General features: G+C 41.8%; 1 protein-coding gene across 3 annotated transcripts in view; it reads right to left on the bottom strand.

Moving 5' to 3' along the window:
- Nucleotides 1-2,025: 2,025 nt before the first annotated feature.
- The window catches only part of LOC148898212 (SITS-binding protein), a 50,599-nt gene continuing 34,146 nt past the window's right edge, over nt 2,026-18,478 (bottom strand). The window contains exons 5-11 of one of the 3 annotated variants that reach the window (XM_088997288.1): nt 16,928-17,078; nt 12,187-12,384; nt 11,818-12,086; nt 11,604-11,740; nt 10,967-11,088; nt 3,089-3,268; nt 2,026-3,023 (exon numbers count right to left, since the gene is read on the bottom strand). In XM_088997288.1, coding sequence (XP_088853414.1) covers nt 2,850-3,023; nt 3,089-3,268; nt 10,967-11,088; nt 11,604-11,740; nt 11,818-12,086; nt 12,187-12,384; nt 16,928-17,078 — 1,231 coding nt within the window. In that variant the 3' untranslated portion in view covers nt 2,026-2,849. Of the gene's footprint in view, nt 3,024-3,088; nt 3,269-8,996; nt 10,896-10,966; nt 11,089-11,603; nt 11,741-11,817; nt 12,087-12,186; nt 12,385-16,927; nt 17,079-18,478 lie in introns of those variants that run through there. The other 2 variants (XM_088997287.1, XM_088997289.1) reach the window with 2 other exon arrangements.

Genomic DNA, 18,478 nt, shown 5'->3' with positions numbered 1-18,478 from the left:
ACATCTACAATGAAAGATGTATAGTGGTGGCAGCATCATGATTGCCTACTTTTCATTCATTTTTAATTCATTTTCCAACCTGCTTTAATCTCACTAGGGTCACAAACTGTCTTAGGGCAGTTGGGTGGGGGGCACTCTGAACTGTTTGCCAGTCAATCGCAGGACCGCCTACTAGACCATCTGAAATGTTAGGTGGTGGCAGGTGTACCTTGCTACCATTGAATTTGAGTTTGGATGTGGTTGTTTTTGTAAATTGCCATCTTCCATTTATAAAAGTGTCTTAACACATTATCTTACTTGTTGATATTAACTTCCACTTCTCACAAATATTTGTAAAAAAAGTGGACTGCACCAATTATAGATGATAAGACTGATGGAAATATTTTCGCTTTATATCACATATCTGATCCTTTCACATCACAAAAAAAGGTCATTTGAACAGGGGTTGGTTGAATTTTCATTTCCATGAACAGCAACTGTTTATTACTGTTGTTGTTTGCACAAGGGCGTGACACGCCCCCATTAATCACCCTTCGGTCGATTATAGACAGCATGATGAAAATTCCATGAAGCTGGCTCAGTTAAAAAAGAAACTGCATTTGTTTTGAAATGAGGAGATTTTCAAGTAAAGAAAAAAAAATCCATTATCAATACTTTATCTGTACAAAAAAAAAAAAAAAAAAATCAAGGATATGCTGTCGTGAGTATTATTTCAAAGAGATGCAGAGGGTGTAAGTAGCATCGTACAAATACCAACGAATACAGTATATTTATTGCCCCTAAAATGTTAAACTGTATTAGGCCATTAACCTCTCATGTCATGAGACAGGTGCATCTCAATACATTAGACGAGTCTATTTATCACATGCATAGACATAAATCCATGCTCCATATTAAACAGATCCAATACAAGCGCAGAAAAATATATTCTGATGGCATTTGTACCAAAAATATTTTTTTTCTTCATAGTACAGTCTATTCTAAACTTTGCAAATGACACATTTTGAGTTGTGATTTAAGGTTTTATCATCAAAACTATAAAAGTAAAGTCCAAGTTCCACCCTGTGTCGTAAATTAATAATATGAGTTTCACTTTTGGACATACCTTGTAAAACAAATTGATGAAAGTTTTCGATAATACGGTGATTTAATGGATTAAGATGCACCTGTACAAAGTCACCAAAGTTGTATCCCTCTGTATGATACAGCCCAAATTGAGCATTATTTTCATTTTCATGACACGTTTTGATAGATATCATTCAAATATGTTGGTTGAGAGCAGTGCTTGCTTGTTTTATGCATTTCAGCTTCAGCTGTTGTTGTAGCGTTATATAAATCAATATGTATTGTATTGTATTGTATTGTATTGTATTGTATTGTATTGTATTTCTGTTTGTTTACTTGCCAACCAATGCGGTTTTGGACAAAATAGACAACTTAGAAAATTTGAGAGATCACTATTCAAAGCCACTTGTTGCAGCGAGTTAGTAACAGGTACAAATGAAGCAAAGATACGACAAGATTAGTGGCTTGGCCTCAGATACATGATGTAGCCTACAGTAGTACGAGATATTCAGACGTCAACAGACCGTATATATATCTCATCTCATCTCATTTTCCGTACCGCTTATTCCTCATTAGGGTCGCAGGGGCCGCTGGAGCCCATCTCAGCCGTCCTCGGGCACGAGGCGGGGGACACCCCGAACTGGCCGCCAGCCAATCGCAGGGCACACAAAGACGTACAACAGTCACTCTCACACTCACACCTAGGGACAATTTGGAGTGGTCAATCTGCCTGCCATGCATGTTTTTGGAGTGTGGGAGGAAACCGGAGGACCCGGAGAAAACCCACGCGGGTCCGGGGAGAACATGCAAACTCCACACAGGGAGGCCGGACCGGTACGCGAACCGGCGACCTCTGCACTGTGAAGCCGGCTAACCATATATATATATATATATATATATATATATATATATATATATATATATATATATATATATATATATATATATATATATATATATAAGGTATATATATAAGGTCCCTCCCCCTTGTTCGTGGTGTCACCCCAAGACGTCTTGTTGGAGAATCAAAACAATGGCTTCAGATTCGGAAAAGATGCTTTCTTGTTACTCATCAAGTTATGAATATGATGCAAATAGTTCTGAAGATATATATATATATATATATATATATATGCTAAGTAGGAGTTCTACTCTGGCGTGTGAGTTGATACTGAAAAACAATGTCAATTTGTGGGCGAGTTACATTCAATAAAAATCAGCCCCGTGTCCTAAGAAGTTCAAGTAGAAGCCATCTTTCAAAATGTGAGCAAGGATTGTGTCTGCACAAAGTTTCTGTGAGCTAAGGTTCCCGCAAAACAACCCATTCCAACACGACATTTCTTTTAATTTGGTCTTCTTGAATGAGACGTTCAAATTCTTTTGAAGCAACAGGGGTCGTGCTTTGCCCCTCCTCATCGAGCAAATGCAAATACCTTTTTAGACCGTAAAATGGCAAAAACAGGTATGTAAACACACATATTTTTCAAGAATTTACATACACAGAAGCAGACCAAAAAAAAAAAAAAAAACAAAGTTCAATCGAAATCAGCCAGGAGGTCTAACTGATTAACAGTTAAAAAAATCATGAAAACTAAAGTCAAAGAAAAACAAAAATAGAAATCATGACGAACTGTAAAGTGCAAGTTGAAAGATATATATTTGACAAGTTGTCTCAATTTACGGCATTGAGGCAAGGTCTACGGTGTCTTGTGGAAAGAGTGCAAATTTAAAAGAGCACAAGTCAAAAATGATTGGAGACAGTAACAGGCTAAGTCACACATGACTCATCTTCGCCGTAAGAAAACACCCACCGCCTCCAAGGGCACAGGGTAGTCCTGTAGGAACGTCCCTCCATCGTACAACTGAGCGTTTCGGCTGTCCTGCCATTGGAATCCCCCGTCAGGTAAGTAAACGTCCCTCCTCACCGCCCCCTTCTCCACCACAGGTGCCACCAGAACCTGCAACATGCAGAAGCTAAGATATCTGGATACATGCACAGCACGAGATTGTGATGGAATGTTACCTCATCTCCAATGAGGAACTGGTCGTCTATGGTGAAGGTTACGGGGTCATCTGGATCGAGCCACCACATGGGCCGATAAATGGGACTTCCCGTTTCCTGCCATTCCTTGGCATACCTCTCAATGAGCGGCACCACATCCTCCTTGTGCTTTTTTATGTATATCCGAGTTAAGTTCAACACCTGTGTTACGGAAGAAGAGCACAGTGCATAACATGAGTATGGAATGTGCACGTTCTGCATTAAAACATACATCTCAAAAACAGGATGAAAGTTTAGATGACTGATCAAATTGTGTTTTTTCAGCCATTACGACTCGGTACCAGTAAAGCTGCACAGGTCTCTTATTTGATTTTAACATTTAAACTTGTCAAACAATACTGCAAAACAAAGCACCGGAAACACACATCATTTTGGGTTGCATTGTAAACCGTTTCCCATGCTGTCAGAAAAAAAAAGTGAGACTCCTCCATCTCACAAAAGTGAGTAGCTCGCTCACATTCTTGTTCATGTCTTTATTTGAGAGCAATGAACAAATCATACTTGACTACAATTTGAAATAATCACTGTATATTTATTGGCCCCACAAGATAACTCCACATACAGCCATTCGTATCTGAATTGCTGGCAACAAAACGAAGTCCAGTGATCCCTCAACTTATTAACGTTTTAGCTCACAAACTTTTCGCCTCACAAACATTAAATTCGCAAGGATATAGTCTTGGCTGACGAATTAGTTTTCGGCGGACGAACCAAACCACACGCAGGGCCACAGTGGCTGGCAGTCTAGTTTTCGTCACCCTCTTTCTTTGAGTGCGGATGTGGTTTGTTATCGAGGATACTTTTGCTATTATGGGACGGAAAAAGACCCCACCACGGCTAGTGTTAAGCCGAAGGACACGCAAGAAAAAAACCCTCTGTTGATTTGGATTAATGAAAAGCAGCTAGCAAGGGATAGTTAAGTGAGGGTATTATCGCCGAGAAAGCGCGGCAATTTCACTCGGATATCATCAAGAGGCAACCTGGAAGTTCGTCATCCATTGACAACTATCATCACAAAGGTAAATAAAACAACTTTATTAAACAGTATGGTTTATTTCTTTAATTACAATACAATAGCACGTTTAATATACATAAAACAAGGTATATTTTTTGTAGTTTTAAAGGACAACCGACGTCTCCGGACAAGTTGTGTCCATAATTTGTAAAATGGCTTCAAATGACTTCTACTGAGCGTATTTTACAAAGATTCCACCGCATATAGCTATATTTTACGTTTTAAGACTCGCGCTGAATATTCCGGAAGTCTTGTTTTTGAGTTGGTGACGAGTACTCACGTTACTTCACTGAAGGAACACCCCTGACCGAAAAAAGGACACATTGTCGCATTGTCCTTCCATCACGTCAATGTATTTTGCTGTAGTTGTTTGGTCTGGGGCCCTCGTGTTGCACCCAAAAGATGCAGAAGAGTGCGACAGAGCACCGTGCAAGGAAATAATCAGCCTGTGGAAACGGGCTGATTAATTCCTTACACGGAGCTTTGTCGCCATTTTCTGCCTCTTTTTTAGTGCTACATCCCCCCCCCCTATTGCCTCAAAATGCCACGGAATAAATTATTTAAGCGATTGCAAACATGTATGCTTTCCTCTTCAGAACTATTTGAATCATATTCATAACTGGATGAGTAACAAGAAAGCATATTCTCCGAATCTGAAGCCATTGTTTTGATTCTCCAGCAAGGCTTGTCTTGGGGTGACACCACGAACAAGAGGGCGGGACCTTCTGAAACTGGCCACTTTCGGGTTCATTTTTTGCAGATTTTGGACACTTTAAGTCATTTTTATTGGTGTTTTGCATTTGACTAAAAATATCATACTGCGTGTTTTGGGTATTTTAAATGCTATATATAAAACGTCTTTCTGATGTCACTTAGGAAATAAAAAAGTGATGTCGGTTGTCCTTTAAGGCTTATTTAGTAGGAAATTATGTTTTATGGGACCTGGGAACGGATTATCCTCATTTTAATGGTTTCTTATGGGAAATAAATGTTTGGAAGACGAACGTTTCGCCTGACACACACTTTCTGGGAACCAATTAAGTTCGCAAGCTGAGGTATCACTGTACACCCTTAAAGAACAACCAACGTCACTTTTTTGTTTCCTAACATCAGAAAAACGTTTTATAGCATCTAAAATACCCAAAACACGCAGTATGATATTTTTAGTCACATGCAAAACACCAATAAAATGTCTTAAAGTGTCTAAAAAGTATTTCAATTTGAAACCGGAAGTGGCCAGTTTCAGAAGGTCCCACCCCCTTGTTCGTGGTGTCACCCCAAGACGTCTTGTTGGAGAATCAAAACAATGGCTTCAGATTCAGAAAAGATGCTTTCTTGTTACTCATCAAGTTATGAATATGATGCAAATAGTTCTGAAGAGGATAGCATACACGTTTGCAATCGATTAAAGAATTTATTCCGGTCATTTTGATGCATCTGGAGAGAAATATACTAACTCTTTAGTCCTCACAGTACCCAAAAAGGCAGAAGAGGACAACAAAGCTCCGTGTAAATTGTCTCCTGGGACGTTTTGTAAGCAAACATTAAATACACTGTAGAAGTCTTGGCGCCACACACAACGATTCACCATCGCGTTATTTATGTGTTTTCCTTCTAATTTCGCCATCAACACGGATCAACACGAAGTTTTCAGACCAAACAAAGTATTGCACAATGCATTGCGGTGATGCAAGGTATGTCCTTTCTCGCTGAGGGGCGTTCCTTCAGTGACGTAAGGTGAGGACTCGTCACCAACTCAAAAACAAGACTTACGGAATATTCAGCGCAAGTCTTAAGACTTTTGGAATCTTTGTAAAATATGCTCAGTAGAAGTCATTGGAAGCCATTTTACAAATTATGGACACAACTTGTCCGGAGACGTCGGTTGTCCTTTAAATAAAATATCCAAATTGAGCCAATATTATGTATGGTCATCCTTTTTCCTCCTCCTTGGCATTGAGCAGAGTCCTCTTCCACAAAGCTGATGGATGTTCGACATCATGTCATTCTTCACCCTTGATTTTAGATTGTCCTCCACATGTAATCAATAGGATTTAGGTTTGGAGGCATGCTTGTTCTGACTCGCCAACTTTCTTGGTGCATTCATTATCTCCCGTGCAATCATCACACACACATCACTCATGCACTGTGCATTTTCTCTGGTTCTATGTCCACCCGTGGGGACATTGGGTCAGAGTCAGTTTTGTAAACAGTACTGTCAAAAAAAAAAGAAAAAGCCGAAAGGAAAAGAAGACTGTTGAAAAAGAAAAAAAAAACGATTACTAAACTGCTTTGTCATAATACTGTATTTATTTATTTATGTGTTTATTTATTTATTTGTGTATTTATATAGTGAGTTATTTATTTATTTATTTATTTATTTATTTATTTATTTATTTATTTATTCCTTCATTCATTTATTTATTTTTATCTATTAAACCACTGACATATAACAAAGCTTGATTTCCACTTATTTTAACTTTATCGTTTTTGGGTTATGTTAGCGACCATTTTGGGTTAGTCTGTCGGAAATGAGACAATCTTGTTCATCTGAGATTTTGTACTTTCAAGCAGTAGAGGTTTAGACAGGTGTTGGCTTTGTGGTCTGGTTTCCCAAAAGGTCTATTTTTAATCTTTGAGTCATCGCAACACAAGTTGCAAACAATATCAATTGAGGAATGGAAAATAAATTGGATGGTCACGCTTGTCAACTACTCATGGAACGTTCAACTTGCCATGTTCTTTTTTGAGTGTTGTTCTTAAATTCATTATCATTCCTGTGCCAATGGCTCTCCAAAGTGTAAGTTATAAATTCTGAGCAGGCATACAGAACAGATAGACTCCAAAAAGTGCGGGTGATGTGGTGAAGGGGCCAGTCAATCACTCCTATTGGACACATGGAGGACGAGGTGGCGCGGCTTCCCTCTCTTCACAAACATGAAATGTTGTCTGTTCAGGAAACTTGAACCTAAAGTCCACACTGTGAGAAGTCACCGGATTCTTTGAGACTGTAAAACATGTTTTGATACCATGTAACGAACAGTAGGAAGGATCAAGAAGATAAGTAGCCCTCCTGCGAGGGGTTGGGGGGTCAAAGCCTCTGTTAGGACAGAGCATCTTCTCGTGGGAACCAACTTGCACAACAATGGAGTGACTCACTTCATAACCTTTCTTTGATTGGCAAAAGTAGTCTTCCATAGTGTGAGATGAGCAAAGGAAATATTGGGGTTGTTTTGGAAATATCTTACAACCTGGGGGTCTGGAAAAAGATGTGGATGATGTGAATCATAAATTTCACAATTTTGTTTGCTGCCTGCTTTACCATGAACTCATTCACTGCCAGACGTGCAAAAATGTCTCCGCCCCAGTGCCAAGGTTTTTGTCATTGTCACTTGAATTCCAGGACCCACAGAATATTGAGTGTTAGGACTACATCAACATTCAGTGTAGCGTAAGAAACTTTAGACTCTCTTCTTTCATCCGAAAAAAAAAGAGTTAATTCCTAAATTATATGGGTCTGGAGTTATTTGAACTTGAAACGAGGGAAACTGTCCAAAATACAATGTAATACATATTGGTTTATATAGCGCTTTAACAACAGCTGAAGGTGGAACAAAGCGCTAATATGGAAAAAAGGGAAATGCTGACCCCTCGTGGAAGGGAAAATCATTGCCAGAGGGATGACCAACGCTTTATCGGCAATCACAGGAATCCTCATTTTTAGCTGTGTTTCAATGCACTGTGGTCAAGAGAGGAATGTAATAATAATAATAATAATAATAATAATAATAATAATAATAATAATAATAATAATAATAATAATAATAAGAATAAGAAGAAGAATAACAATCATAATAATAATAATAATAATAATAATAATAACATTTTATTCATAAGCACCTTTCAAAGCTCTCAAAGACACTTTACAATCACAAAACAGGGACATAAAAATACACCATTTTGGGTTAGTCTGTCGGAAATGAGACAATCTTGTTCATCTGAGATTTTGTACTTTCAAGCAGTAGAGGTTTAGACAGGTGTTGGCTTTGTGGTCTGGTTTCCCAAAAGGTCTATTTTTAATCTTTGAGTCATCGCAACACAAGTTGCAAACAATATCAATTGAGGAATGGAAAATAAATTGGATGGTCACGCTTGTCAACTACTCATGGAACGTTCAACTTGCCATGTTCTTTTTTGAGTGTTGTTCTTAAATTCATTATCATTCCTGTGCCAATGGCTCTCCAAAGTGTAAGTTATAAATTCTGAGCAGGCATACAGAACAGATAGACTCCAAAAAGTGCGGGTGATGTGGTGAAGGGGCCAGTCAATCACTCCTATTGGACACATGGAGGACGAGGTGGCGCGGCTTCCCTCTCTTCACAAACATGAAATGTTGTCTGTTCAGGAAACTTGAACCTAAAGTCCACACTGTGAGAAGTCACCGGATTCTTTGAGACTGTAAAACATGTTTTGATACCATGTAACGAACAGTAGGAAGGATCAAGAAGATAAGTAGCCCTCCTGCGAGGGGTTGGGGGGTCAAAGCCTCTGTTAGGACAGAGCATCTTCTCGTGGGAACCAACTTGCACAACAATGGAGTGACTCACTTCATAACCTTTCTTTGATTGGCAAAAGTAGTCTTCCATAGTGTGAGATGAGCAAAGGAAATATTGGGGTTGTTTTGGAAATATCTTACAACCTGGGGGAATTTCACAATTTTACGTATAATTTTACGTATAAATAAGAACAAGCGATAAAATTATACAGAAATTTCGATTTTAAATAGGTGCGTTTTGAGATGGGATTTGAAGGCGGGAATCAATATTATGAATGCAAAGAATCAATATTATGGATGTTGGGAGAAAGAGAGTTCCAAAGTAATGTAATCTGTGCTGTATGTTGCACATAGAGAATATTTGACAATAAATCTTAACTTGATTTAACTCCTGTTTTAATGTCAGAATTTGTTTTAAGGAGATTAATGCCGCCCCCACAAGGGCCTCATCGCAGTCGTCTTTGTGAATGCAACGTGCCAGGGTGAACAGCTTGTTTGTATATTTAAAGCGCATCCAAAGTGACAGAGATTAAATGAACACCATCTCTGCTCACTGAAGCCAAGTCATGGAACGCAGTCTCTTGTGCATGTATTGATTCAATAAGAAATTAGGCAAATAATAATTCTACAAAATACACTTGTCACGGTTTGCAAGGTGGTGATGGCGGGTGCGGATCCCAAAAAGCAGGCAGGAGGGAGCAGGAGGTTGTTTGACAAATTGTATTAAAATAAAGTCAGCAGGAACAAAATGTAAAACATCAAAATCATCTGAACGGAAAAAATACAAATTATCAAAAGACGACTAAAAGTAAAAGTGCGCCAAGGTTAACAAACACATACACAATGCATGCAGCAAACCAGCAGCAAACAATGAACCGACAACGTATGGTCATGCCGGGTGTCCTTTTAAGTGTCAGTGATTAAACGACCAGCACCTGCGAGGCTGCAGGCAGGGCTGACGTCGCTACCCGTTGGTCGCCAATCTGATCGGGACGACCAGCACCTGTGCAGGTGCAGGCGGGGCCGACAGCGCCCCCCGTTGGTCGCCAACCAGATCATGACAGTGCCCCCCCTTCAAGGGGCTGCTTCCAGAAGTCCCAACAGTCTCCAGAAAGGTCCACTCGCCAGGGAACGATCGGTGGAGAGGGCAACCGCTGCCTCTCCAGCATACGACGGGCGGCGGCCTGATGGGAACGGGACTCGGCCTGGGGTGGACGAAGACGCGGCGCGGATCGTCGTGGGCGTGAGTGCGATCCCTCTCGCACGTTCACGCGACGGCGCATGGCTCAACGTGGACGTCGTACTTCCAGGCGCAGAATGGCACCCCGTACGGCCGTATGGGACCAGGTCTCATCCGGACGTCGACGTGGGCGTGAACTGCCCGGCACCAGGGGAACGAGACCAGTCCAGAGCCGCTCCGGGATCCAGCGGTGAGTGTGACTGACGTTGACGCAGACGTTGCACGGCTCGTCGTGGATGAGACTCAATTCGTCATGCACGACGACAGCGTGGCTGGACGTGGGCGTGCACAGCCAGTCACCCAGTGTCACCCTGGACGGCCACCGGTAAGGAGGTCTCGGCCGGGCGTTTACGTGGACGTTATGGCTCGGCGAGTGACGCAATTCAAACTCGACGAGGCTTGCGCTAACGTGGACGTAGCATTGCCAGGCACAGGGTGGAAATGAGACGGGTCCGATGTATCTGCGGGATCCGATGGTTGGTCGGTTCATTCTGTCACGGTTTGCAAGGTGGTGATGGCGGGTGCGGATCCCAAAAAGCAGGCAGGAGGGAGCAGGAGGTTGTTTGACAAATTGTATTAAAATAAAGTCAGCAGGAACAAAATGTAGAACATCAAAATCATCTGAATGTATCAAAAGAAGACTAAAAGTAAAAGTCCGCCAAGGTTAAACAAACATACACAATGCATGCAGCAAACAAGCAGCAAACAATGAACCGACAATGGATGGTCGTGCCGGGTGTCCTTTGAAGTGTCAGTGATTAAACCAGCACCTGCGAGGCTGCAGGCAGGGCTGACAGCGCCCCCCGTTGGTCGCCAACCAGATCATGACAACACTTCAAGAGTGATCTGTCTCCAGTCTGAATAATAACTGGTTTGTGGTAAAATGTATGTCTTCGCAGCAGGTGGAGAACCATCAAATGTGTTGTCCAACCAAGAATGGTGTGGTCCTATCAGAGGACTGCCAGTATGGATTGAAAGTTACTGTACGGTTCACTTAACTGTTTATGTAACTGGTTAACTGTGTTTTACCTCTTCCTCTCCGCAGACCCACGGGGGTGTATGGAAGCTGATTACAGGGAGGAAGGAGACTATCTCCAGCCAACGGATGTACAACTCCTCATCTGTGACCATGTCTCCAGATAACGAGCCACCTGCACCAATAAACAGATGCGGGATACTTTATGATGTGCAAGACCCATAAAGCTGAAAGTCAATATTTTCTATTCATTTTACCAGATAATTTTTTTAATCTGAACATTAAACTATACTAAAAATAAATTACATGCATGTTTTGACATGTATGTATTTGGCAGTGGTAGCCAAATACCATTTTGTACTGTGTGCTTAAATCATTCACTTCCAGACATGTGCAAAAATGTGTCCACTCGGACAATGTACTATTGCCACTCGGCAATAGTACATTGAGCAACCTGTTTGAGTTGATTGAGTCATTTGCTGGCAATGCCAATATGAATGCAGATATTTGGTGCAAATCCAGGGTCTAAAGGTTAGCTTATCTGTCACACAGTTCTGAGTTTCAGGACTTGAATCTTGGCCTTCCTTGAGTGAGACTCAAAATATGTGTCTACAGTTGACGATAACTTGTTTTTATGTTCCATGTACAGTATATATCTCAAACAAGTGAGCTCTAAAATGCAGTATTTACCGACTGAATCTGGAATAAGGAAGTTGTATCCCAGCACAGTGTGGTGTAGGAGAGAGGGAATGATGCTCTTCAGGCCCATCGGACTCCAGTCAGAGAGCAGAGGGGTCATCCTGAGAAAGACTGGTTTGTTGCTAGACCTGTGGAAAAAAACAGGTTTCCAAAAAAATCTGAACAAGTATTCAGAAATAGGTCAGAAACCAATCTGACAATGCACCTTGTCCCCGCTGACATGATCGTGGAATCTCCAATTCTGGCAGCAACGTCAGCCAGTAGGCTGATGTATGTGTCCCCACCTAGCACCTCCGGTGGTCGTAGGGCCTGCTCCTCAAAGAGGTTCCTCTCGCCACCCTCCAGCAGGATGTACTCCATTTCCAAATGGGCTTGTATGGATCCCACTTTGTCCAGGAACCAGCTTACTGCTCCTGGGTTTGTGACATTCAGCTTGACACAGAATTTCCCTCGCCATTGAATCATCAAGGGGACCTTCAGAATGGAAACACACCCGCGGGATTATAAAATGAAATGAGCCACGAATATTCATTGATCACAGTAAACCTTTACATGGACACACATTTCCACTCACCAGATGTCCATGAGGCGCAGAGGGGAGACTAAGCCAGAAGGCCTCAGTGCCGTCCATGAGGGATGTATGGAACTGCATGGTGTCCACGCTCAGGAAAGGGGACATAGTGACGGAAATGTTAAGAAGCTTCACTAGTGGGAGGTCCCGACTGAGTCTTCTGGACGCCCCCCTCTTCCTGCTGTTGAGGTAGTCATGGTCCTATAGAGATAAAGCATATTTAGGAAATTTTATGACCCAAAACATGTATTCCGTGTGTACCTTCTGCATACAAATTGTTTGACTTTTTATATGCTTTCAGACATTTCAGACCAGTTGATATTGCCTGGACTGAATTTCCACAAACTCATAATTTTGCTGAGTTTGGGCAAGCAAGAATTTCAATCCCATCAAAAATCATTGGGAGAGTCAGCAAGGACCTGCAGCAGGTTCGGGTAATTAAGGATAGAGATGGCAATGTATTAACAGGTGCCAATTGTGTGATGGCAAGATGGAAAGAGTGCTTTGAATAATTGATGAATAAGGAAAATGAGAAGGAACAAAGAGTAGAAGACGTGACTGTTGTGGACCAAGACGTAGCAAACATTAGCAAGGATGAAGTTAGGAGGGCGCTGAAGAGGATGAAGGGGGGAAAGGCACTCGGGCCTGATGATTTACCAATTGAGGTATGGAAGTGTCTTGGAGAGGTGGCGGTGGTGTTCCTGACTGGGTTATTCAACAATATCTTAGATGGTGAACAGATGCCTGAAGAATGGAGACGACGTGCACTCATGCCCATTTTTAAGAACAAAGGAGATGTGCAGAGTTGTACTAACTACAGAGGAATAAAGTTGATGAGCCATACAATGAAACTCTGGAAAAGAGTAGTTGAATCAAGACGAAGAGCAGAAGTGAACATTTGTGAACAGCAGTATGGCTTCATGCCGAAAAAGAGTACGACAGATGCAGTGTTTGCTTTAACAATGCTGATAGAGAAGTACAGAGAAGGTCAGAAGGAATTGCATTGTGTCTTTGTAGATCTGGAGAAAGCGTACGACAGGGTGCCCACAGAAGTGTATTGCATGAGGAAGTCTGGAGTGACAGAAAAGTATGTCAGAGCGGTGCAAGACATGTATCATGACTGTAAGACAGTTGTGAGTTTTGCTGTCGGTGTGACGGAGGAATTCAAGGTGGAGGTGGGACTCCACCAGGGGTCAGCTCTAAGCCCCTTCTTATTTGCTATGGTGATGGACAGGCTGACAGACGATGTTAGACAAGAATCTCCTTGGACCATGATGTTTGCAGATGACATTGTGATCTGTAGCGAGAACGGGGAACAGGTGGCGGAGAAACTAGAGATGTGGAGATATGCCCTGGAAAGGAGAAGATTGAAGATCAGTCGCAGCAAGACGGAATATACAGTAAAGTCTCGTTATATCGATATTCAAGGGAGTCCGAAAAAATATCGATATAACCGGGACTATCGATATATCCGACCCTGTTTGCATGTAATTTTCTCCGTGCGTGCATAGAAATAGTATCGATATAACCGGGACTATCGATATATCCGATATCGATATAACGAGACTTTATTGTATGTGCGTGAATGAGAGGGATCCAAGTGCAAGAGTGATGCTACAGGGAGAAGAGATAAAGCAGGTGGAGGATTTTAAGTACTTGGGGTCAACTGTCCAGAGCAATGGAGAGTGTAGAAAAGAGGTGAAGAAGCGTTTCCAGGCAGGCTGGAGCGGCTGGAGAAAAATGTCAGGCGTGATGTGTGATAGGAGGGTTTCAGCTAGGATGAAAGGAAAAGTGTATAAAACGGTGGTGAGACCAGCCATGATGTTTGGACTGGAGACAGTGCCACTGAAGAAAAGACAGGAAGCAGAGCTGGAGGTAGCAGAGCTGAAGATGTTGAGGTTTTCTTTGGGAGTGACCAGGTTGGCTAGGATCAAGAATACGTCTGTGTAAGCTCTCAGTGGTACAGGAGTGGTCCATCGATGAGAAGGTTTCTTCAGCCGTCATCTATACAAATTTGCCGCCATGGCTGTACATTAGGGATATATAAATAGGGCCGATACGACCAGTCAGACTTTAGTTCGCTGACGAAGCCTCTTGGATAGGAGGCGAAACGTGCGAAACCTTCAAATTTGTAGAGATGACGGCTGAAGAAACCTTCTCATCGATAGGATCAGGAATGAGTACTTTAGAAGGACAACTCATATTAGAGGCTTTGGAGAGAAAGTCAGAGAGGCTAGACTGAGATGGCTTGGACATGTCCAGAGAAGAGAAAGTGACTATATCGGGAGAAGGATGCTGAGCCTTGAACTGACCGAAGAGGAGGTTTATGGATGTGGTCAAAGAGGACATGAAGGTAGCTGATGTGAGAGAAGAGGACGCACAAAACCGGGATAGATGGAGGACATTGATTCGCTGTGGCGACCCCTGAAGGGAAAAGCCGAAGGGAAAAGAGGATTTATTTCATTTTGTCCAGAAGAGTCACTCAAGCCTGACTTGACGCTATTTCAACAATGGTTTCACAAACACAACACACATTCAGACACACAACACATTCAGATGTCCACAATCTGGTTTTCGGTTCTAGATCCTAATGTCTCCCAGTTTCCTCTTGCAAGACTGCAGCTGTGTCAAATGACCTCAGCCAGAGGCATTTAACACCTAAATTAATTCTTTGGAATGTAATGTCAGATACTAATTCTCGAATGTGTGATTTAAGAACACAGAAGGGTAAGACCATCTTACAAAACAGCAATGGGAAGAAAATGGTTGTTAAAACTGACTCACACAACAATTTTATGCAAGTGACTTTATCGGGCACATTTTCAAATCATAATTTGGATGTACAAATGAATTCCTTAGCAAACTCTATCACAATTGCTTTAGAGAAGAAAAAAATGCAAATCTGAGTCATTCAATTTAGTAATGACGCAGAACGATTGCATGACCCAAATCTTCTCATGCCAGCAGTAATATAATGTTTTTTTTTCTTGTCCATAAAACTGCAATGGAAAAGAACTGACCTGTGACTGATCATTTTAGAATACCAAGAAAAATGAAGGGAAATAAAAGGATCATTGTTGCACGTGGCATTGCTGCAGAATTATTTCCATCATCAACACTGCAGACTTTATGATAGGAACATAACTGGTGTTTTATATCGTCACTACACAAAAAATGTGTACACATTTTCTTGTGGGTATAGTAAATTTTTTTCACAAGGGAACAAATTATTCCCCTTCTCTACTTTCATGCTCTCACATCTCCTGAACTGGGAATGGGCTCACATTTAAAGGTAGAATGCACAGGTTTGGTCAGAAGCTTAAATCCAATGGCTCTATTGAACAGATTGCTTTCATACAATTTAAATCCAACAATCCATGTGGTATAACTCTGCATGAAAGCAGGTTAAAACTGATGTTGGTAATTTTGCAGACAAGCACAGACTGGCTAAACCGTGAGAGGGAGAGCTATGGCATTGTGGGAGTGGTCACAGCCCACATTCATTTTTTATCCATCCATCCATCCATCCATCCATCCATCCATCCATCCATCCATCCATCCATCCATCCATCCATCCATCCATCCATCTTGTGCCACTTATCCGGGGTTGGGCGGGATCATTTTTAAAAAGGGGGACCACCACCCCGGTCCGCCAATCCAGAGGCACTCTCCCCGATGACCACGCAATGATGCAGAGGCGTGTCAGCTAAGACAGCCCCACAACATCCAGAGCCTTCAGGAACTCCGAGCGGATCTCATCCACTCCCGGGGCCTTGCCATCGAGGAGCTTTTTAATCACCTCGATGACTTCAGCCACAGAGATCGGAGAGCCCACCTCAGAATTCCCAGACACTGCTTCCTCCAAGGAAGGCGTGTTGGTGGAGTTGAGGAGGTCTTCGAAGTACTCTGCCCTGCGGTTCACGACGTCTCGAGTCGAGGTCAGCAGCGCCCAATCCTCACTGTACAGTGTTTGTGGTGCACTGCTTTCTGCTCCTTAGACGCCAGATGGTGGACCAGAATTTCCTCGAAGCGGTCCGGAAGTCGGCTTCCATGGCCTTACCGAACTCTTCCCATGCCCGTGTTTTTGCCTCGGCCACCACCGAGGCTGCATTCCGCTTTGCTAATCGATACCTGTCAGCTGTGTCAGGGGTCCCACAGGCCATATAGGCCCGATAGGACTCCTTCTTAAGCTTTATAGCATTTTTTATTTAATGCCCATTAAATGCAGTGTGATTTTTGCACACGAGGTTCTCGACATGGCACATGAAGGCTGCTAACCACTCCGATTAGTTGTGTGTGCCCTCTCTCCCCCATTGCTGTGCTAACCCATTGGGATGCATTCAGAAATAGAATAGAACGATTCAGCAGTTTTGATGATTCTTCTTGGCATTGTAATTAAGCTTCTTATTCGATGTCTTTGCAAGACCGCTTGTACAACTGCAAATTTCCCGACAAAGGGAAAAACCTAAAGTGTTCCAGAAAGACAGTTTTTGATGATCCAAACCACTATTTCTGAGTAGACAGAAAAAAACTACTGATATCTTATATGGGTTTAAAAACTTATAAATCAAAGTATAAATAGTACTAATTACTCATTGAGAATCACAAAAAAGATGTCTTGCCTTGTGTCCATGTTCCCAAGTACAGATGCTTACTTGCAATTGAACCAAGTGACGATAGAAATAAGGCATATATATACCTGTACTCTGTTGAGCACTTTACTTTTAGATTAAAGACCATATACCATTTCAGAGAGGAGGTTGGTGGAATGTTCATTCAGGCTGATGATTCCATCCCCTAGTTGGTGTCTTCTAAGACGATTAGAGAAGGTCCTCAGCTCCTTCTCTACCTTTAGTCCAGAATCCACATTGCTGAGGAGCTTCCAAGATGGGAGCCTTTAAGACACACGGAGGAATGATCAACAAATTAATCAGTAGACTAAAAATAAATAAATAAATAAATAATTAATTAATTAATTAATTAATAAATAAATTATTATTATTATTATTATTATTATTAATAATAATAATAATAATATCATGGTAATAATAATATCAAAAGTATGACTCACTCAATGTGCAATTGCTACACATTTTCTTCGTAATATTAGTGGTTTTTGGTAAGTGGTATGTAGTACAGTGAGACCTTGTCTTACGAACTTAATTGGTTCCCAGACAGAGTATGAAAGGCGAAAAGTGTGTATCCTCCCAAAAAAAATTCCCATAGGAAACCATTAAAATGAGAATAATCCATTCCCAAGTCTCCATAAAATATAAATTTCAACTAAATAAGCCTTACAACGACACACAACAAATGTGCTATTGTATTGTAATGAAAGAAATACACTGCACAGTGCAATAAAGTCATTTTATTTACATTTATGATGGTCGTTGATGGCTCTTAATTGACACCTGTTGCTTTCTGACTTGTAAGATCTTACGAAACTGAGGCATCACATCATCATGTTGATGATTCTCATAGCCTTTTCTGGATGGAACTGTTCAATAAAAGCCTGCACATCAACTCCTGGATGGCCTGCTTCTGTTTGTCCTCTTGAAGGCAAATCAAATCCTCTGTGTTAAGGACCTCATTATGGTCAGCAACAAGCTCTTCGATGTCATCTGCATCCACTTCGAGTGCACTTCGTAGTTGCTGTCAGAGATTTTATTAAAACAAAAGGCGCGAGTCCGATGATTCCACGGACGCGGAATAAAACGTGACAAAAGAAGGGGGGCGGAGCGATCCGTCCAGCACATTCGCGATCCCGGAAAGCACCAAACTTACACCATCGTAGCTAACAATCACCTTGGCAAAGCAAACTCTTGAACTTGCCAGCACAAGACACAGCGAGGCGTCGTAATCATGTTACTAGTTAGGTGACAGCGACTCGTTGAAATGAAATGAAATTGAAGTGTCTTCTTCGGCCGGCGGAGGTCGCGAGCGGCGGCCCAGCCCCAGCTGTCAACTCGCACTTGACAATTTCGGTGTCATTAGTCACGTGAAAGCATCGACTAAATAACACCTTTGTGTAAAGCTTTTAGGCGAAGGATGGTAGCAATGGTGAACGGTACCGGGCTGTTTATTTGTAGAATGGTCGTACAAAGTTACTCTCAGGGAAGTGACACACAGCGTGAGAGATGTGTCAGGCTGAGATTCACATGACAGCGGCGGTGTGCACATGTGACGCCACAAACGCACACCTCATTCGTGTTTCTCAATGATCTCCTTCTCCTCTACGTCGATTATTAGGGGATCATCTTGCATTCATTTCCTAATAGTAAAATTATCCGCAAAA

Source organism: Hippocampus bargibanti, linkage group LG05, assembly GCF_051943395.1.
Source record: "Hippocampus bargibanti isolate YZ-2025 linkage group LG05, ASM5194339v1, whole genome shotgun sequence".
In the NCBI taxonomy this organism is placed as follows: Eukaryota; Metazoa; Chordata; class Actinopteri; order Syngnathiformes; family Syngnathidae; genus Hippocampus; species Hippocampus bargibanti.
Note: the sequence above shows the minus strand (reverse complement) of the source record. Positions and strands in the feature narration are given on the sequence as shown.